Below are 23087 nucleotides of genomic sequence, written 5' to 3' on the forward strand. Positions count from 1 at the left end.
GCATAGCAATGTGAATGAATTTAATGCCACAGATCTATACACTCAAAAATGACTAAAATGGTAAATTTTATGTTATGTGTAATTTACAACAATGAAAAAAAGGGAAAAGAAACACCTTGAAGGTGCTCTCTACAGCCAAACCTGGAACGATTTAAGTACCAAAATAATCAAGAACACTAATGAATTAAGCTACTGGAAAAAATAGGAATTCCTAAGTCCATATCAATGCTAGAAAAGGAGAAAGAAGGAGAGAGAGAAAAGTGAGGTCTCTGGGTTACAGAAGAATGCCAAATAATAAATAACTGGTGCATGTGGAGAAGTGCTGGAGTTGAAGAAACAATTTCACAACCGTCATGCTAAAGGCTAGGTTAGAGGGACTTTCCTGGTGGTCTAGAGATTCATGCTTCCAGTATAGGGGGGCAGGTATGATCTCTGGCTGGGGAACTAAGATCCACTCAGTGTGACAGAAGGGGATAAAATGACAGGGGTAGGGGCAAGTAACTCAAAGTTGTTTTTATCCAAATATGCCATTAATTTTAATCTAAAAGCTTAATTGAAAACAATGTTTAATTAATATTAATGTTTCCTTTAGTTGTCATCTATCCAGCTTCCCTGGTAGCTCAGACGGTAAAGCGTCTGCCTGCAATGCAGGAGACCTGGGTTCGATTCCTGGGGTTGGGAAGATCCCCTGGAGAAGGAAATGGCAACCCACTCCAGTACTCTTGCCTGGAAAATTCCATGGATGAAGGATCCTGGTAGGCTCTAGTCCATGGGATTGCAAAGAGTCAGACACGACTGAGCAACTTCACTGATCAATGCTGTACCAGTGACCAGAAACACTAATGTACAGAAAAAGAACCACCAAACAACAACGAAAGAATACTTTGGGACAACACATGATGGCAAGTTGGAAAAGACAATGAATTAGAAAAATTCAGAGTTACCTTGGCTTTTAGCTATTTTATTCCCTTTGCAAATTTCTTCCCTAGAAATAACACATGCATAGTATGTAGCGACGACTTTTTTCCCAGTCACTTTTTCACCCTTTGGAAAGACACCATTTGCTATTAGGCACTGTTTTTGTGGCCATTTAATGGCAACAAATAATCAATACAGTCAGACTTTAAATTCACCAAAGTTAAGAAGCGATAATTTTAAGAGCTAGGGGATTTATTGTTAATTGTGTTTGATTTTCTTTGGGGAGAAAATATTGTCTTTTCCTCTTATATTTCTATAGTCTGTGTTAGGGTGGGGCCTCCCGTGTTTGTTTAAATTTTTATGTTTATTAGCCAGAAGCTACACAAAGGCTTACAAAGCAGAGTAATTATTTCAGTGGCTTCTTCTTGCAGTATGCTGAAGCAATTTATCTTGCTCGGCTCCAAGTAAATGGCTGTGTCTCTTGGGGTTCAGTCAAGGGTAATTAAAGTAAGCACTTGCAATTAAATTATTTTGTAGCAGAATTAAGCAATGTTCATTTAAAATTCAGTTCTCCCAAAAGAAGGCAGAACCAGAGGATTCTTCAATATATTTACAACCTAAATAAATATGATAAATATGACAATATTATTGGTAAATTTGAAATCTTTTCTATTCAGAAGATTATTTTCATATGTTTAATTATCTTAAATCAAATCAATTTAATTTTCAAGAGACAGCCTCTACCAATTCATGCTAGACCAGTAATATTTTTCTGTCTTCTTTTCCAAGAACATAAAGCATGTTTGCTCCAGTTGTGATTCCCCTGAATGTTGGGGAAGGAACCATACTGAAAGTGATTCCAGGAATAGTATTAATCTTACAGTGACACCTTACATTGACATCATGGTACTGTAGCCAAAAGAAATGTAATTTCACCAAACTGACTGTAACAACTAGTGAGAACCAAAATCTTCCACTGCTTCTCTCAGCCTGGACAGTGATAAGAAAGCCACATCTTAACATGATTTTGCACTTATTTGTCTATCTTACTGGCATGATTTTACTCTTCTAGGAGAAGCAGCAGAGTATTTGTTTGTTCATTGCAGGCACTACTTCACTGAAGGCACTATCTTCACCACTACTGAAGATCTTCAGTGGAAAACATCAATAGACAGTTAATACTCTAAAGATTCTTTGAGTCCCTCACCTTTAAACCTGTCCCTGCAATCTCCACCAGTCCTGACTGCTGTGTTGTGATCCTTACCTAGTCATCCATCCCCTCTCTTCCCCTTGCCCACCATGAAAGACCCAGCTTCAACTGCAATTCCAAATCTCCAGTTCCAACCTCAGCCTAAAGACACTGCCACAGGTTTGCAGGTGGTGTTTTCTCTTACTGCTGTAAGCAGTGAAACTCAGCTTTGTCATATCTACAAGTTATGTTGGTGACATGTGGACAACCAGCTTTTGATGTTAATTTTACTCAGAGATGTTGGTTTTACAAGTATTGCAAATGACTTACAAGTAATTGGCAAAAAATGGGTTGAAAATAAGGAGTGAAAATGTGCTTCCTCAAATAAATGGTAGTTTCTAATTGGTAAACACAATACCAACAAAGGTCCATCTAGTCAAAGCTATGGTTTTTCCAGTAGTCATGTATGGATGTGAGAGTTGGACCATAAGAAAGCTGAGTGCTGAAGAATTGATGTTTTTTAACTGTGGTGTTGGAGAAGACTCTTGAGAGTCCCTTGGACTGTAAGGAGATCCAACCACTCAGTCCTAAAGAAAATCAATCCTGAATATTCATTGGAAGGACTGATGCTGAAGCTGAAACTCCAATACTCTTGCTACCTGATGCGAAGAACTGACTCACTGGAAAAAGACCCTGATGCTGGGAAAGATTGAAGGCAGGACGAGAAGGGGACAACAGAGGATGAGATGGTTGGATGGCATCACCAACTTGATGGACGTAAGTTTGAGTAAGCTCCAGAAGTTGGTGATGGACAGGGAAGCCTGGTGTGCTGCAGTCCACGGGGTTGCAGAGTCGGACACAAATGAGCAACTGAACTGACGGACTGAACTGAAATACAATATTGCCCTACTGGTGATGAGGGACTAGAATGACTGCTATTGTCTAGAGTCAATTCTGAAAAATAAGAAGTAACAGGAGAACCCCACACAGAGGTTCTTCTCCAAGTTCTGTCATGGACAACTGCCTGTCATGCTCAGCCTTTCTTCCTGAAGACCTGTGTTGGTGGGGATAGAAAAGGACACTGGGGAAGCTCCCACAACTGAGACATTAGAGAAGTGCTTGTCCCTCCTTGTGTTTCAGTGTCTTAACCTGTAAAATAGGGTATCTTACCTTCCAGAGATATTAACAAAAGACTCAAGCAAACATGGCAGTTTTAACAGTCTCAAATAGGGACTGCAACTTTTCTCTCTTTTCATTCATTCCACCTTGCAAATTTTCATTGCCAATAAGGCTTCAATTCCAGATAGGTCCTCTTTTGTTAATTATTTTTTAGAGGGCTCTGTTATATATTTCTTGGGTCAGTAAGGACAAAGACATTATTTGTTATTCAGATTTCATTCTTATTTTACATACCATCACTTTTACTCCATTTGCAACATACAAATGAGATTTATGTTTTCCCTGCTTAAACTATAATTGAAATGAAGACTAACACATGTGTTTGTACATTTGTATACATATGTAAGGGTAAAGTATATACATACAACTTTGTGTATATGTGAATATATCAATTACAATGGATGTTTTGCATTTATAAGGAACAGATTCAATCTCCTGTACCTACTCTTGCATTAGTTTCCTGACTTTTAGGTCCTTAAATCATTGACATCCATTTTTCAGACTTTTACATAATTTTTTCCAATAATGATAAACAATCCAAAGAATGCAGCTCTGTAACACATTGGGTAGGAAGAGAGATAAGTCTCCAAGATCATACATGAATCCTGCTGTTAGCTACTTGATCGGTCCCTTTCCCTTGCTTTCACAGTCACCGTACGTCATTTTCATCTTTTTATATTTCTCTCCTTTCACACATCTTGATACATCATAAACCTATCTTCGTGAGGTGAAAAACTATACTATCACAATCTTTTACAAATGTATTAGGCTTCTTCAAGATAAAGTTTCATGGGAAACTGGTAGCTTTCTGGCAGATCTATTCCCAGAGCTCTAAAATTACTGAGTAAACAAAACTGATTTAACAATCACAATAACACTTTGCCTCTTCCCAGAAGGCTGTCTTTTCTCATTCTACGTTAGTACTCTTTTTCAAGCATCCTAAAGACCTAGACTATTAACCCTACTCATATTGGTAGAAGAATGCTACCATTAAAAATAGAAATATTAAACAGTCCCTCAGACACATCCTACAGTTATTGCAAAATAGTTGCAGAACATTTTTTCTTTATTTTCTCCAAATGCATGACATGTAAGTATTAGAAGCAATATTTAAATTTTTAATAAATTAATTTAAAAATTAATTTATACAATAGTAAGAGATGTTGCAGTTCAGATTCAGGAACATAAAAAACTGTGTGACAAGTATCCTAAAAAGATAAATGTAAGTATTTTCAACAATGATAGGTATTAGATGATAGGTATTTCTTTCACATCTGACACAAGATGGGAAAGAAAATAAACTTCTGGCCATTACAGTCTGAAAGGAGCTTCTTCAAGAATAATAGTTTCTGCTAGGAACATGCAACATTACTGGAAAGTGAGGGTCAAGAAAGCCGTGTTAGTCAACAGCCAATTATATACTTCTTCAGGATAACAGGAAATGGGAGGAACCCTTAGTCTGAGACTAACCAAGTACCACTGCTCTAAAGGATGTAGCTTCCTTATAGAAGAGACTTAATAACCTTAGCAAAATCAAGAATTATACCCTGCCAATAGAAATGAAGGAAACAGCTTAGCAGTAGCTCATTTTTAATAGCTACAGCTGTGATTTGCATATTAACTAGTTGCTTATTACTACCACCTCAGGAGAGTGGCAGTATAGCATGATGATTAAAAGGATGGATACAGGGACTTCCCTGGCAGTCCAGAGGTTAAGACTCTGCACTTCCACTCAGGGAAAATGGGTTCCAATCCCTGGTATGGGAACTGAGATCCACACATGCAGCCAAAAAAAAAAAAAAAAATTAAATACATATAAACAAAAGAAACGCTGGACTGGAAGAACACAAGCTGGAATCAAGATTGCCAGGAGAAATATCAATAACCTCAGATATGCAGATGACACCACCCTTATGGGTGGTGAAGTGAAGAGGAACTAAAAAGCCTCTTGATGAAAGTGAAAGTGGAGAGTGAAAAAGTTGGCTTAAAGCTCAACATTCAGAAAACAAAGATCATGGCATCTGGTCCCATCACTTCATGGGAAATAGATGGGGAAACAGTGGAAACAGTGTCAGACTTCATTTTTGGGGGCTCCAAAATCACTGCAGATGGTGACTGCAGCCATGAAATTAAAAGACGCTTACTCCTTGGAAGGAAAGTTATGACCAACCTAGATAGCATATTGAAAAGCAGAGACATTACTTTGCCAACAAAGGTCCGTCTAGGCAAGGCTATGGTTTTTCCTGTGGTCATGTATGGATGTGAGAGTTGGATTGTGAAGAAGGCTGAGTGCCGAAGAATTGATGCTTTTGAACTGTGGTGTTGGAGGAGACTCTTGAGAGTCCCTTGGACTGCAAGGAGATCCAACCAGTCCATTCTGAAGGAGATCAGCCCTGGGATTTCTTTGGAGGGAATGATGCTAAAGCTGAAACTCCAGTCCTTTGGCCACCTCATGCAAAGAGTTGACTCACTGGAAAAGACTCTGATGCTGGGAGGGATTGGGGGCAGGAGGAGAAGGGGACGACAGAGGATGAGATGTCTGGATGGCATCACCAACTCGATGGATGTGAGTTTGAGTGAACTCTGGGAGTTGGTGATGGACAGGGAGGCCTGTCGTGCTGCGATTCATGGGATAACAAAGAGTTGGACACGACTGAGTGACTGAATTGAACTGAACTTAACTGAAACAAAATTCCTTAAAGGATGGGCTCTGGAGCTAGACTACTGGGATCATGGCTCGTCCATTGTGTAACCTCTCAGTGCTTCAGTTTCCTCATCTGTAAAATCAGAGTATCTACTTTATTTTAAGGGCACTGGGAAAAGTCACAGGGTAATTCATGTGGTGTGTTTAGGACAGTGTCTGATACCTAAAATGTACTTAATATAATATTCTCCTATTGAGCCAGAGATTTTAAGGGGAAAACTGTGGTGACTATAAATTCCTGAATTTTAATAAGATCTGAATGGAGAAGCTGACTACAAAACAGTTTGGTACAAAAAAATGGTTAAAATTTTGTGCAATGGTAAAAGATGTGGTAAAACCATGGAGTATTTTTATCTCAACCAACAAGAACACCAGCATCAAGCAAATATTCATTAATGAAAATAATAATTATAATAACTTAATCTGAATACTATTTTCTTAAGAAATTTCACCCAACATAGTCTGAATCTTAATTTCTTCATTAAAAAAATTCAGCTGAATTTTTACTTAGTAAAAATCTAGCTTTTATAGGAAACCAAAAGTAGGTTAAATGAATGGTTTTGCCTAGACCTAAAGATCAGTTCATAAGGGATCCATGATCCTTACAGTAAGATGATTACCAGCAAAGGACAAATACTTACAGAAATAGTGAAGGGGGTGAGCTTTTTCTTATTAATGGCTCTTTCATCAATTGTATCTGGTTCAGATAAGTTGATCATTTTGCTAAAGAGAAAATGGGAATAAATCAGTTTAAGACACTCAGAAATGTTTTTAGTTTATTTTTGTAAGTAAACAATAAAGTTAAATTTTGAAAAGTAATAATCCATTTCTTTAAAATATACTTCATATCAGGGATTTAATTTTAAAAACCTAAGAAATATTCCCTAATCTAAATCAAATTCATCATTCACTGTAATAGTAATCTTAGCATTTCTTCTAATTTTTTCAAAGTCTTGCATTATCTTTATGTGAATCTTGCTTTTATTTCATTTAATGATCATTGACATTCAGCAGCCTGAAATATAAAACAAAAAATCCTCAAGAAGTCAAATTTCATATAGTGGTATCAACAGTGTTAAAATTACTGTTGTTGCAGAAAAATAAAGAGCAGAGACTTGACCGAAAATTTCAATAATTCACACATTTTAAAAGAAACTAACATAAATTTTACTTCTGTGTTTTAGAATACATTTTATATTATGAAACACAGATAAGAAAACACCCATTCAGTTCATAATAGCAATTTACTCTGAAGGTTACAGGAAGAGATCTGAATTGTAGGTGGACTAAGATACAATTCTTGGGGTCACAAAGAGTCGGACACGACTGAGAGACCGAACTGAACTGAACGTCTTGAAAATTAATATCCCGTAATTTTGGGTAGTTTTTTCTTTTTAAGTAAACACACAGAAAAAAGACTGAGGAAATGTGCCAAAATATCAATAATAGCTTCTTATGGCTGTTAATATTCATGGTGGTTATTTTCTTCTTTGAACATTTTCTGTATTTTTATAAACTTAAAAAATAAAAGACATCTAGTTTTACAAAGAAGTATGCTGGGTCTTCAGTACACACAACCAAGCACAAAGATAATGCCTTTAGAGAGTTTACAGTCTAGTAAGCAGAGACAGCCATTGGAGAAGACTCTTGAGAGTCCCTTGGACTGCAAGGAGATCCAACCAATCCATTCTAAAGGAGATCAGCCCTGGGTGTTCTTTAGAAGGAATGATGCTAAAGCTGAAACTCCAGTACTTTGGCTACCTCATGCGAAGAGTTGACTCATTGGAAAAGAATCTAATGCTGGGAGGGATTGGGGACAGGAGGAGAAGGGGACAACAGAGGATGAGATGGCTGGATGGCATCACCCACTCAATGGACGTGAGTCTGAGTGAACTTTGGGAGATGGTGATGGACAGGGAGGCCTGGCGTGCTGCGATTCATGGGGTCGCAAAGAGTTGGACACGACTAAGCGACTGAATTGAACTGAACTGAACTGAAGCAGAAACAGATTGCAAAGAGCCATGAATACAATATCAAATTAAAATATTAATCTGATTTAAGCACAAATGAGGTATATATTTCTATTATAGTTCCTCATGTTTCAGTCCTAGTCAATGATCTGCTGCTGCTGTTGCTGCTAAGTCGCTTCAGTCATGTCCGACTCTGTGCGACCCCAGAGACGGCAGCCCACCAGGCTCCCCCGTCCCTGGGATTCTCCAGGCAAGAACGCTGGAGTGGGTTGCCATTTCCTTCCCCAATGCATGAAAGTGAAAAGTGAAAGGGAAGTCGCTCAGTCATGTCCTACTCTTAGCGACCTCATGGACTGCAGCCTGCCAGGCTCCTCCGTCCATGGGATTTTCCAGGCAAGAGTACTGGCGTTGGGTGACATTGCCTTGATCAACACTCCCTTACTGATAGATCAGATCAGATCAGTCGCTCAGTTGTGTCCGACTCTTTTCGACCCCATGAATCACAGCACGCCATATTGATAAGTGAAGAAAAAAAAAATTCCGGGGAATTTCCTGGCAGTCCAGTGGTTTGGACTCAGAGCTTTCACTGCTGTGGCCCAGGTTCAGTTTCTGGTCAGGGAACTAAGATCCCACCTGCCACATGCAGCCAAAAAAAAAAAGAAAAAGAAACCCTTTGAACATTATTAAATGCATTGGAGAGGTAAAGGTTTCCTGGCATAATTAAGAAAATAAATGAAAAAGATACCAAATAAGAGATTGCATTTGAAGGAAAATCTTGGAAAACATATTGTACTTAATTTTCTATGCAATATAAAAACTTCAAGAACTGTATACTACTTGTTAACTAATTTCAAAAAACAGTGGACTCACTGAATTGTAGTTTTCATTGACTGCTCTTCAGTAGAGACAGTAAGAACACAACTCCCTTAACCCAGTGCTCAACTCACCAAAGAAGGATGCCATCAGCAAGTGATTTGAACAGACTGTCATCATTGGGGTTCATCGGTATGAGATGCTTACAGTCAGGGTCATTCTCCAGGGCTTTGTTTATCCAGTTAACAAAAGCCACTTTTTCTTCCTCTGAAAACAGAAAATCTTAGTTGCCATACCTCATTTCACCTACTGCACTACAAAAATATACTTTAAAATTTCTGTTCAAAAATAATAAATGCCAATTTTAAAAACTCTACTGAAACACTAAAGGGTTTAAGAGGGCTTAGGTTTAAGGAGAAAGAGGAATTCATTCCACTTTTTCATCAATATATTAGGGACGAGGAAGGCATATAGCTTAAATGAGCAAAATAAATATTCGGTTTGATTCTAAAACTTTTCACATATATTTCTTCTGAGAATTAATGGATCAGGGACCAAACATCAGAGGTCAATTCATGCACACACACGCATGCACGCGTGCACACACACACACACGCACACACACACACCCACACACACACACATCCCAAGGGGAAAATGTAAGAAATAACCACATCAATCAATTCCACCTGTCCCAGAAAAAAATTTTTCATAAAGTTGTGATTTGCAACTTACAACAGAATACTAATTTTAATTGAGTTATTTGAATGAATAAAATAGCTACATTTCTGTGAAATTTCTATTATAAGGAAACTAACACATCTAAATACCAGTATGACTATCAGCCATCTTCATCTGCAACTTCTCAAGCTGTGGCTTCTAGCATGGGAATATTTATCTTTAGGCAGAAAAATATTGGTGGGCTATGCAGTGAAGAAAGTAGGAAGGAACTTAAAGGAAAATTGTTCTACTGTTTTATTATTATTCTGTAAGCATAAAAATGATTTAACAAAATCTGAAAGAAAATAATGCTCATTCCCATCACAGGGTAGCTGGACTTCCTGTTTATTGCCCTAATTCCTAGAACTAGGTAATTTTCCTAAAGGCATATTGGGCAGGTACTCTCAAAATTTAATGTATCACAATCAATCAATAAAGACATAAATATTTACTTTTGTACAGATCATTATCTGTCTTCTTATCTTCTTGCCTCACTATACATACCTCCTTAGGGACTTATCTTTAAATCAGTGGATTTAAAGGTTTAAAGTGGATTTAAATGAGTGGATTTAAAGATAAGAACAAGCTGGAATCAAGATTGCCGGGAGAAATATCAATAACCTCAGATATGCAGATGACACCACCCTTATGGCAGAAAGTGAAGAGGAACTCAAAAGCCTCTTGATGAAAGAGAAAGTGGAGAGTGAAAAAGTTGGCTTAAAGCTCAACATTCAGAAAATGAAGATCATTGCATCCGGTCCCACCACTTCATGGGAAATAGATGGGGAAACAGTGGAAACAGTGTCAGACTTTATTTTTCTGGGCTCCAAAATCACTACAGATGGTGACTGCAGCCATGAAATAAAAGACGCTTACTCCTTAGAAGGAAAGTTATGACCAACCTAGATAGCATATTCAAAAGCAGAGACATTACTTTGCCAACAAAGGTTCGTCTAGTCAAGGCTATGGTTTCTCCTGTGGTCATGTATGGATGTGAGAGTTGGACTGTGAAGAAAGCTGAGTGCCAAAGAATTGATACTTTTGAACTGTGGTGTTGGAGAAGACTCTTGAGAGTCCCTTGGACTGCAAGGAGATCCAATCAGTCCATCCTAAAGGAGACCAGTCCTGGGTGTTCATTGGAAGGACTGAAGGTGAGGCTGAAACTCCAGTACTTTGGCCACCTCATGCGAAGAGTTGACTCACTGGAAAAGACCCTGATGCTGGGAGGGACTGGGGACAGGAGGATAAGGGGATGACAGAGGATGAGATGGCTAGATGGCATCACCGACTCGATGCACCTGAGTTTGGGTGAACTCCAGGAGTTGGTGATGGACAGGGAGGCCTGGCGTGCTGCGATTCATGTGGTTGCAAAGAATTGGACACGACTGAGCGACTGCACTGACCTGAAGATGTTATAACTCCCATCAAGGAATTTTTAAGGTAATGATAAAACAGATATATGAAGAAATGCAATAAATGAACATACCATAAGAGAGATATAAGCAATGTTTCAAAGAATTTAAAGAAAGAAAAATTTCTCATCAGGTTGATCAACAAAAGGCTATTTATGGGGAAGGAACTATTTAAAAGGTACATTTTTAATAGGTATGAAAAAATGGGCAGGGAAAGGGAAAGAAATTATTATTTCTTTATAGTTGGATTGTAAAGAAAGCTGAGCACCAAAGAATTGATGCGCTTGAACTGTGATGTTGGAGAAGACTCTTAAGAGTCCCTTGGACTGCAAGGAGATCCAACCAGTCCATCCTAAAGGAAATCAGTCCTGAATATTCATTGGAAGGACTGATGTGAAGCTGAAACTCCAATATTTTGGCCACCTGGTGCAAAGAACTGACTCATTAGAAAAGACTCTGATGCTGGGAAAGATTGAAGGCAAGAGAAGGGAATGACTGGGGATGAGATGGTTGGAAGGCATCACTGACTCAATGGACTTGAGTTTGAGTAAACTCAGGGGGTTGGTGATGGACGGGGAGGCCTGGCATGCTGCAGTCCATGGGGTCACAAAGAGTCAGACATGACTGAGCAACTGAACTGAGCTGAACTGATAGGAACTAGAAATGAGATATCACTTCACAACGCCTGGATGGTTGTAATAAACAAAATTGACAACAACAAATGTTGTCGAGAATGGAAAGAAATTGGGAGTTTCATACATTGCTTGTGGGAATGTAAATGCTGTGGCCACTTTGGAAAACAGTTTGGTAGTTCTTTAAAATGTTAAACATAGAGTTAACAAATGACCACTCCTGGGTATATATACCTTAGAGAATTCAAAGCATCAGATCAGATCAGATCAGTCGCTCAGTCGTGTCCGACTCTTTGAGACCCCATGAATTGCAGCACGCCAGGCCTCCCTGTCCATCACCAACTCCCAGAGTTCACTGAGACTCACGTCCATCGAGTCAGTGATGCCATCCAGCCATCTCATCCTCTGTCGTCCCCTTCTCCTCTTGCCCCCAATCCCTCTCAGCATCAGAGTCTCTTCCAATAAGTCAACTCTTCGCATGAGGTGGCCAAAGTACTGGAGTTTCAGCTTTAGCATCAGTCCTTCCAAAGAAATCCCAGGGCTGATCTCCTTCAGAATGGACTGGTTGGATCTCCTTGCAGTCCAAGGGACTCTTAAGAGTCTTCTCCAACACCACAGTTCAAAAGCATCAATTCTTCGGTGCTCGGCCTTCTTCACAGTCCAACTCTCACATCCATACATGACCAATGGAAAAACCATAGCCTTGACTAGACGGACCTTTGTTGGCAAAGGAATGTCTCTGCTTTTGAATATGCTATCTAGGTTGGTCATAACTTTCCTTCCAAAGAGTAAGCGTCTTTTAATTTCATGGCTGCAGTCACCATCTGCAGTAACTTTGGAGCCCCCAAAAATAAAGTCTGACATGTTTCCACTGTTTCCCCCATCTATTTCCCATGAAGTGGTGGGACTGGATGCCATGATCTTTGTTTTCTGAATGTTGAGCTTTAAGCCAACTTCTTCACTCTCCTCTTTCACTTTCATCAAGAGGGTTTTTAGTTCCTCTTCACTTTCTGCCATAAGGGTGGTGTCATCTGCATATCTGAGGTTATTGATATTTCTCCCGGCAATCTTGATTCCAGCTTGTGTTTCTTCCAGTCCAGCATTTCTCATGATGTACTCTGCATAGAAGTTAAATAAACAGGGTGACAATATACAGCCTGTCCACATTTTTGTGTGGACATATTCAAAGCATATGTCCACACAAAAATGTGGACACAAGTGTTCACACAGTATTATTCATGATAGCCAAAAAGTGGAAACAACTCAAATGTCTATCAGCAGTTGAAAGGATAAACAAAACATGATATTAGCAACAGAACAGAAATGATTCAGCCATAAAAAAGAATGATGTACAATACATGCCACAACATGAATGATCCTCGAAAATATTCTGCTAGGGAAGAAGCCTGTCAAGTGAAAAGTCATTACTGTATAATTCCATTTCTATGAAATTTCCAGAATAGGCAAATCTATGGAAATAAGAAGTAGATTAATGGTCGCCCAAGGCTGGGGGGAGGGGGAAATGGGTAGTGATTGCTAACAAGCATGGGGTTTCCCTTTGGGGTAATGAAAGTGTCCTAAAATTACATGGTGCTGATATACTACAACTCTGTGAATATACTAAAAACTACAAAGATTCATGGTGTTTCAATTATGTCTCAATAAAGTTGTTCTTTTCTTTAAAGCAGTTAAATGTTCTGTGCATGTGTGAAAAGTCACTTTGGTTGTGTCCGACTCTGCAACTCTATGGACTATGGCCCACCAGGCTCCTCTGTCCATGGGATTCTCCAGGCAGGAATACTGGAGTGGGTTGCCCTGACCTCCTCCAGGGGATCTTCCTGACCCAGTGATTGAATCCAAGTCTCTTACATCTCCTGCATTGGCTGGCAAGTTCTTTACCATTAGTGCACGTGGGAAGCCCCTAAATGTTCTGTGTTGGGTTTTAAATAATGGTTATGTGGGTGTATTCATATGTAAAAAACCATCAAGTCATATGCTTAACAATAGGGCACTGTATGCACTTTACTCTGTGCATCTTATACCTCAATAAACAAGTAAAAAAAATCTATGGTGACAGACATCAGAAAAGTGGACAGTTACGGCTAGAGGTGTGAGGGAGCCACTCAGGGCGAAGGAAATGTTAATGCTTTATATATATATATGCTTTGCATACATACATATGTATATGTTTTATATATGTATGCTATATATACATATATGTTATATATATACACACATATATGTATATGCTATGTATAATCTCATTTTTTTTAATGTAGAATCTGGAGAACAGAACTGAAACTCATAGATACAGAGAGCAGACTGGTGGTTACAAGAAGCAAGGGGTGATGGAGAGTGGAAGAAATTGGTGAATTTTTTTTATCTTAAATAAATTGGATTTAAAATTTTTTAAATGACCATATCTATGAACTGGTTACAGGTTCATTCATTTGGGTTACCTTTATAATCAGTAATGACTGTTAGAATCAACAAGATCAAAAAGAAATGTTTTAAATCAATGGAAAAATTACTCCTGTCTTTCATGTAGCTCTACCAGCCCAGAACCTCTCACTTCTTCTTCTCTTCCTCCCTTTCCTCACTTTCTCTTTTTCCTTCAATTTAAGGGAAAAAATCTGATTTTACTTTATTTAAAGTCCTTTAAGCAAGAAAATCTTTGTAATATGAAATGCTCAAAATGGTGTACATTTACTTTCATAGAGTTTCTAATAATTTACATATTATTAGACTTAAATAATCTAGAAATAATCCTGGTGAAGAAAATGTTACATGTTAATCTACTGGGCAGCTGCATGAATGTAGCTACAAGATGTGTACACATGTGAAAACTCACTGAACTATACACATAACGATTGCAGCAATTCGCTAAATGCATATTACACCTTAATAAAAAATGAAGATGCCATTTCATTAGAATGGACAGGCAGAAACAGAGCTAAAGAGTAAGTACCTTTCAGAAAAAGGAGGTAGGAGTTATAGACCACTGCCTTCACCACTGCACTTCCCTGGTGGGAAAAAGTTAGGAAAATATATACGGTGAGTAGAAGTGTGAGTGTATTATTAGAGGAAAATCCATTTAAAAAACAAGAGAATCAAGAGGAGAATTAACAGATTCAGACCTCAAAGAAAGAAAGAGGGAAAAGTTAAAGTGAGTTTTTATCAAAAATTCCAAGAGTATAGTTCTAATTATGTCAACATGAACAAAAAGAACTTGGCCAAAGGATTTTAGGCATCTTGATCCTGAGAAGCAGCCTTAGCATGGGGCAAGCTGTCTCCTCTTCGGAGTCCATATGACTCGGGATCTCCCACTGGGCAACGGTCCAGTGATTCTATCGGATCAAGCAAACCAGGTGCTGTGCTCTACTAGTTACTGGGTTGTCTGATAAAAGATGAATTGGGAATCTCAGCTCCTCCCAAATGGGGAGTCCTTCCAATAAACCTCTCCACCATCCCTAAAATTATAGGTCTAAACTAAACTCCGGAGAAGGCAATGGCACGCCACTCCAGTACTCTTGCCTGGAAAATCCCATGGACGGAGGAGCCTGGTGGGCTGCAGTCCATGGGGTTGCTAAGAGTCAGACATGACTGAGCGACTTCCCTTTCACTTTTCCCTTTCATGCATTGGAGAAGGAAATGGCAACCCACTCCAGTGTTCTTGCCTGGAGAATCCCAGGGACGGGGAAGCCTGGTGGGCTTCCGTCTATGGGGTCGCACAGAGTCGGACACGACTGAAGTGACTTAGCAGCAGCAGCAGCAACAAACTAAACTCATGTCACCAGTCAGGACGAAAAATCCACCCCAAGGTCATGATTAAACACATTCAATGCTGAAAATATAAACTCCTATTTTGCTGTTTCTAATCTCTTGTTCACTGTTTCTAACACACAGTAAACATTCACTTACTATTATCTATCTTAAATAATTCCAGGATTTTTCATTCTGACACTTCTGAAATTATGATACATTTCAAATCTAATGGCACATTATAATTTAGTCTCATTATAAAACAATGGCTTATAAAACAATGGCATATAAAACAACAGTGTAAATTACAATAAATGGCATCTTAGATCCTGTGAAATACAGGACTTGTTGAATGAACCAGTGACTGAAAGATTAAATTTGGAGCAGGTGGTTGGTTACCTGAATAAGAATGCTGTGTGCCCTCACTGGAAATGGATGAAGTTCCTCCAATAGCAGTAATCCCTTCCCTCTTGTTAATTATTTTTCTGAATGTTTTGCTGATGTCTTTGCTTTTTAACTCTTGCATTAGCTGGAACGGGAGAGAAGTAAAATTGACCCTCGATTAGATAGCCATTAAAATCCTTGCTGTGTAAAAGATAGTTATTTATTTGGAATGACATAAAAATAAATACAAATCAGTTGTTCTTGCATTTATTGCTTGTGTAGGCAGATAATCCTCATGTCATTTTATAAAAACATGAAATGGAAAAAGGTTTGCACCACAACCTATAATTAAGCTCAAATTGTACACATTGAAATTGTTCATCTAGACTTGCTGTGATCTCTTGTACTAACAACTAAAGGATAACTAAGTACATGATAAAGATTTTTAAATGTCTTAATGAAGATATTTTCCAATCTGAACAGCTTCAATGTATATGTTAAAGTCAAGGAGTCAGCGTTTGTAGGAAATTACACAGGCTTCAACAAGTGCCCTCTGCCAGGTCCTGTCACTGGCGACTCTGGAGCCCGGCTAGACTGAATTCAATCAGTTCTCCATGCAACAGCCAGAGTGAGTTTTAAACAATGCATATCTGATCATGTCAGTTCATACTCTATTCCTCCCACATCAACGGCTTCCTTTTGCTCTTAGATAAAAACAAAAAATTCTACAAGGGCCTGATTATCTGACCCTGACTCACTTGTCTAAACACATTCCTAGCCCTCAATATCTCAGCTCCAGCCACACTGATGCTTTTTTCCCCAAGTGCTTGAGAACATCTACTATCCCTAAAGCCACAGAGGCTCTACACATGCCATCACCTCAGCCCGTCTTGCAGTTACTTATTTTCCCCACCCACTCCTTTTATCTGTTTAACATCTTCCTTCAGACGGCAATTCTGTCTTCACAGCATTGGAGACAGTTCCATTTCACTGAATCTCTGTGCATTCTCTCATCTCCCCACCAAGTTCAATTCCTCCTACACAAACTTTCAAGCGACCTGTCTCGCTCTGTCAGAGCATGTATCAGTCATCTTTTACCTCTCTGTGAGATTCTGTCTTCCCCTCCACCTACAAACTTCATGAAAGCTGGGGCTACATCTCTTTTTGTTCATCACATTACTCATAATACCAGAGTTCCTGGTATGAAAGGAGCTCAACGAATAAAGAATATAAAAGCAGACCATTACTATTTCCTAAACATCTGTTCACTTATATTAGTAAATAAACTATTTCATTAATTTTTGTACAAAAAGCACAGTCATGGTGCTGTTGATAGAAGGTAGTGACAGCCCTTGCTCAACTGCCAGCTGGCAACGGCAACTTAGTCATCTCTCTCAGCCTGAGAGGTTTAAAATACATGATACTCAGTATTTAGTTCTATTTTTCTTTTATTGGTGGAGTCATATATTATTTTGTATCTTGTTCAGTTCCCTGAGTCTCCAGGGAGTTTAATGATGAACCCAAAGCTGGTATCAAAATTCACCGGGTGGCATTTACAGAAACTGAACATATATAACTTATCACAAGAAAACGACCAGTTTCTAGGAGCTATATCCTCCAAATCTTAGCTATTTCAATTACAAAAATATTTCACTTCTCAAGACCAAGTACTAAGGTATGAAAATACTTTGCTTACAGAGACAGCCAATAACCATTTAAACTCAACTATAGTTTTAATACAGGATAAATGATTATTATCTAAACCTGACTTCAAATCCAACAATTTAAGAGTAACTTTTCCTTTGTTTTATGAATTATTTGTGGAAATTGCTGTTATTGTTACCATCATCATCCTTTAAAAGCAGTGTTTTTTCTGGTTTCTGAAGCCAGATTTAACCAAAGAAAGTAATGACATTACTAAAATTCTGCTCGAAGCAAACCCACCAGTAGCCAAGGAGAGGATTTAGATTACTTACCGATACAAACTCTTCGAAGCTGATTCTGCTATCTTTGTTGTTGTCAGCAACTGCTAGAATTTTCTCCACAATCTCACGCACCTTGTAGCCAGGCAGAGGAAGGCTTGCTTCCTTAAACAGGTCCTGGAGTTCATAGTCACTGACATACCCACTATTGTCAATATCTAAAAAGATAAATTATGAATGATCAGATCTCACTCGTACTTTGTTGCAGATGTGCACTCAGGAGGCTGCTTGGGAGATTCACGGGCAGGCAGAGCCTTCCAGCTTTGTTTCGTAAGTGGCAATAACCTTTTCTCCTGCATCTAAATTGTACAAGGTAAGCTAAATGCTTTATCAAAAAACTCATATTTCATGAACTTTGAAAGTGAAAGTGTTAGTCTCTCAGTCGTGTAGTACTCTTTGCGAACCCATGGACTGTAGCCTGCCAGTCTCCTCTGTCCATGGGATTTCCCAGGCAAGATTACTGGAGTGGGTAGCCATTCCCTTCTAGGGGGTATTCTCAACCCAGGGATCGAACTCCAGTCTCCCGCACTGTAGGCATACTCTTAATGAACTTCACCCCCCACCCATAGACTCAGGGCTAGCATATATATTTTAAGTGTGTAATAAGAACACTGCACTGACAGCTGAAAACCTCAAGTGTGGCACATCTCTAAGTTACAAAGAATTAAGCATGGGGAGGTCTCAGATATCTAAGGGAAATACAGCAGCAACAGTCATAGAGGAACACCCACCCAGACTTTGACTTCTTCCTGGAACTTAACCAAATGGATCTGCGGGCCCCACCTTCCATACAAAATTCGTGCATCATGTAAAATACACATAAGGCACTTTTGTTCAACATTTCACTTGGTGGCAGTTCTGTTTCACTTGTCAATAATTCATTGCTTCCTCATTATGTATTTATGATATCATTATGTAGGCTGAATCATGTTTGATGTCATTTTGAGATTAAGTGTTCAAGAAATAATTTCACACCTACATTTGGATTTATGGAAATAGGTTTCTGGGCGTTTTCATGTCATCACTGATATAACCTTCCCTGGGTTTTCCCGAGAGACTGGATTATCAGTTCTTGACACAGAAGAAAGGCAACATTAAACACTTGTGGCCAGAGTTGGCAACAGGGCTTAGGATTGATTGGTTAGTTGCCTGGATCCACCTTGTACTGGCTCTCTTCACTCATCTGGTAGTAGTTACTTTGCTTCCTATGTCTCTTTTTCCTCTCAGTAAAAGAGCTGTCATCACTATTAACTGAATGAATGATAAGACAGAAATTTCTTTTAAACTCTCAAACACAAGTTTTAGAATTAATACTGTTCAGAATGGTGGAAATTTAAACTAGAATCTACCAAGAACCAAAACAGTGCTGTGATCTCCAAAGGAAGCTAAATTGCATGATATTGCAATAATTGCTTTCTTTGAATTTAGAGTAAAATCTCATTACTTAGTACATCACCAGTTCAGAATTGCTTCCTATAATTCTGAAATAGACAAATAGACGAGGCAGACTCAGTGCCTAACAGCACTGTGGCGAGGAGTATTTAAACAAGATCATGAAAAAGTTATGTGCTAACCATCACACTAAACTAACATTAAGAGTTGGGCTCTGAAGATGGACACATCTGTGTGCTTAAATGCCAGCTCCTTCCCTACAACCTCTGTGGTTTGGGTATGATGTAACAAGAAATAATAGATACCACTTAATGAGCACATATTCTGGGTCAAGTGGTTTGTTAAGAACTTGAGGGCTTCCCTGGTGGTTCAGTAGTAAAGAATCCACCTGCCAATGCAGGAGACACAGGTTCAATCCCTGATCCGGGAAGATCCCACTTCCCGGAGCTGCAGAGCAACTAAGCCTGTGCACAACTTCTGAGCCTATGCTCTAGAGCCCGTGCTCTGCAACGAGAGAAGCCACTGCAACGAGAGAGTAGCCCCCAGTCACCACAACCAGAGAAGAGCTCATGCAGCAACAAAGACACAGCACAACCAAAAATAAAGAATAATCTTTTTTTAAAAAAAGAACTTGTCTAATGAAATCCATACAACTTTGAGGTAGTTAATAATAATATTCTAATTTTAAAGATGAGGTAATCAAGGCTTAGGTTAAATAGCCATAAAATCACAGTTTATAAAGAAACAAGACTTTCCTACAAATCTGCAACAAAACAATGAACAACCTGATTTTAAAATGGGCAAAGGACGTGAATAGACATTTCTCCAAAGAAGACATACAAACAGCCAATAAGCACATGAAAAGATGTTCAATATCACTAATCATTAGGGAAATGCAAATCAAAACCACAATGAAATATTTTATATTCATGAGAATAGCTATTGTAAAAACAAACACAGAAAAACAGAAAGTAATAATCATTGGCATAATTTGAAGAAATTGAAACCCTTGTGCATTGCTGGTAGGAATGCAAAATGGTACAACCACAATTGAAAACTATTTGGTAGTGCCTCAAAAAATTAAACAAAAGTCAATGATTCAGCAATTTCACTTCTGAGTATATGCCAAAAATAACTGAGGAGAGAGACTTGAACAGATATTTGAAATACCCATGTTCATGGCAACATTACTCATAATAGCCAAAAGGTAGAAACAACTCAGAAGCCTGTCAACAGATGAATGGATAAACAAAACTTAGTAGAAACAATGAAATGTTATTCAGTCTTAAAAAGTAAGGCAATTCTGACACATGCTACAACACAGATGAACCTTGAAGACATCATGCTACATGAAATAAGCCAGTCACAGAAAAACAAATATTATATGATTCTACTTATATACGTTACCCAGTGTAACCAAACTCATACAAACAGAAAGTAGAATGGCGGTAGTCCCAGAGGACAGGGGTTGGGGAAAGGTGGACTGTTGAGGAGTTAGTTTTTAACAGTACAGTTTCAGTTTGGGAAAATGAAAAGGTTCTAGAAATAGATGGTGGTGAAGGTTGAGTAACAAGGTGAATATACTTAATGCCCATAAACTTGTCTACTACACTGGTGCTTGCCAAGGTCATTTGCCATCTGCCTAAACGGGGGAGTGAATCCTGTCTCCACACACCCTGAAGGGAGTTCAGGATGGACAGCAGAAATAAGGCACTCTCTGCTCCAGGGAATTGGAGAAGGAAATGGCCACCCACTCCAGTGTTCTTGCCTGGAGAGTCCCAGGGACGGAGGAGCCTGGTGGGCTGCCGTCTATGGGGTCGCACAGAGTCGGACACGACTGAAGCGACTCAGCAGCTGCTCCAAGGAAACTTGTGGCACAGGTCTTCCTAACAGTTAGATATTTTCAGAAACTGATTTTATAAGTGCAATCCTCGCACCTCTTCACATTTAGAAAAGCACTAAATTCTTTCATGGTAACATCAGCTTCTCGTGACTAGCAGAAAATCTTTTGTAAAGATAACTGCTTGATTAAAGGAACTCTCCCTTCATCAAAATCGCATATATTGACCTCCCCCACTGCCTCTTTGGAGCAGTTTCTCAGAGCCACCTGTGGTGCTGTCTCTCAGGCTGCAATCCTCATTTTTCCCCAAGTAAAACTTAACTTGCAACTTTCACATTGTGCCATTTTTTTTAGTCGACAAACTGTACATTTGAAAACATGGTTAAAATAGTAAATTTTGTGTGTATTTTACCACAATTGCAGAAAAACAGGACAAATATTTTAACGTCTTACTTTTCCCTAGAGACCAAAAAATATCCCATCTAGCAAGGTTAGATGGGCATCTTTCTCCGTCTCTGAGAAAAGCTGTTTGGGACCAATTAGTAGAGGGTTACAGAGTTCATGAGTAGCAATTTATCTTGTAAATAAAGTAAGGAAGTATATATTCTGCTAGTGTTAGCACTTCCCTCACACACAGCAAATTGCCTTGCTGTCAGAATTGTTTCATCAATGATTCATCCAAAATACCATTAAATAAATATTGCAAGATTATACATCCATGAGTTATAAAGATTAAAGCTGGTGTGTGAAAGAAAACAGACTACTAATTTATTTTACTAGGACCAAGGTAGCATTTTTACTCAAGCTGCCAAACTGCTCCTATAAAATAACAAAAACAACCAAACTAGGAGATAAGGGGAGGGGGCAGGGTTTGTTTTGTTTTTTGGCTGTGCTACAGACCATGCAGGATCTTAGTTCCCTGACCAAGGAAGGAACGTAGGCCCCCTGGAGTGGAAGCACAGAGTCCTAACCACTGGACCACCGGGGAAGTTCTGGAGCTATGTTTTCACTACTTCCTTTCTTTCAGTGCTCCGAATTAGCAGAATATTCCAACATTGCTCCCACTTTTTCTTTCTTGAAATGACTCTGTGCACTGCATACAATGTTCCATAATTTTTTTTTTAATTTTACTGATTTATTTTATTTTTGGTTGTGATGGGTCTTCATTGCTGCTGGGACTTTTTTTCTAGTCGCAGTAAGCGGGACCTACACTCTAATTGCAGAGAACGGGCTCTAGGCTGCGTGAGCTTCAGCCCTTGTGGCACACGGGCTCAGGAGTTGTGGCTCCCAGGCTCTAGAGCACAGGCTCAATAGTTGCGGTACCCGGGCTTAGCTGATCTGCGGTATATAAAATCTTCCTGGATCAGGGATCAGACCCGTGTCTCTTACATTGCCAGGCGGATTCCTAACTACTGCTCCACCAGGGAAGCCCAAAATGTATTTTTAACAGTAACGTTTTAGAAACCACATCATAGTCATGCAGTGCTCTAGCACTGCCAAAGTAAAGAAAGTGAAAGTGAAGTCGCTCAGTTGTGTCCGACTCTTTGCGACCTCATGGACTGTAGCCTACCAGGCTCCTCAGTCCATGGAATTTTCCAGGCAAGAATACTGCAGTGGGTTGCCATTTTTTTCTCTAGGGGGTCTTCCCAACCCAGGGATTGAACCCAGGTCTTCCACATTGCAGGCAGACGCATTACTGTCTGAGACACCAGGGAAGCCCATTAAAATAAAGACCAAGGTTAAGGAATTCATTATGAGCCAAAGGCGGCCACCAGGTGGATTGTATTCTCAAGGTCTGAGTTACTCTCAAAACAGCTAAGCAAGGAGAAGTGGAAAGGCCCACAGATGTGCAGAGTTCACTTTATTTCATAGCAATGTTTTGTAAGTCATAAGCTTCCTGAAAGCATTACTTTTGCTTTTTTTTTTGAGAAAGGGAGCCTTGGGTTTTTTTTGTTTGTTTTTTGTTTTAAGTTAAGTCTTCCTTTCTTTATCTTAGTTTCTAAAACTTCCGCACTACATTTCATACATTAATTTTAGACATTATTCACTAAGTTTAAGAGAAATCGAGGCCCAAGACCAACTGTGACCACCCCATCCTCCCTGGTCTGACTCTGTTTTTCATGGGGTGCTCCAACGCACCAAGGCAGGAGCCCCCTGAGGCAGGAACAACATTGGGGCTGTCTCTGTTTC

The 23087-nt window shown here is 39.1% G+C and overlaps 2 protein-coding genes across 5 annotated transcripts in view; one reads left to right on the forward strand and one right to left on the reverse strand.

Annotated features, from left to right (window-relative positions):
• Positions 1 to 23087, forward strand: part of LOC113898139 (translation initiation factor IF-2-like) — a 72958-nt gene that overhangs the window by 38338 nt on the left and 11533 nt on the right. Inside the window, exon 2 of the mRNA XM_027551023.1 lies at positions 17874 to 17978. The gene's annotated coding sequence lies outside the window, so the exon portion shown is untranslated. The remainder of the gene's footprint in view (positions 1 to 17873; positions 17979 to 23087) is intronic.
• PLS1 (plastin 1) overlaps positions 1 to 23087 on the reverse strand; it is a 129483-nt gene that overhangs the window by 35234 nt on the left and 71162 nt on the right. For all 4 annotated transcript variants that reach the window (XM_027544308.1, XM_027544317.1, XM_027544328.1 and 1 more), the window contains 4 exons: positions 17660 to 17823; positions 15699 to 15828; positions 8908 to 9040; positions 6632 to 6713 (listed from right to left, as the gene is read on the reverse strand). In XM_027544308.1, coding sequence (XP_027400109.1) covers positions 6632 to 6713; positions 8908 to 9040; positions 15699 to 15828; positions 17660 to 17823 — 509 coding nt within the window. The remainder of the gene's footprint in view (positions 1 to 6631; positions 6714 to 8907; positions 9041 to 15698; positions 15829 to 17659; positions 17824 to 23087) is intronic.

The sequence above is a fragment of the Bos indicus x Bos taurus genome, chromosome 1 (genome assembly GCF_003369695.1).
Source record: "Bos indicus x Bos taurus breed Angus x Brahman F1 hybrid chromosome 1, Bos_hybrid_MaternalHap_v2.0, whole genome shotgun sequence".
Classification (NCBI taxonomy): domain Eukaryota; kingdom Metazoa; phylum Chordata; class Mammalia; order Artiodactyla; family Bovidae; genus Bos; species Bos indicus x Bos taurus.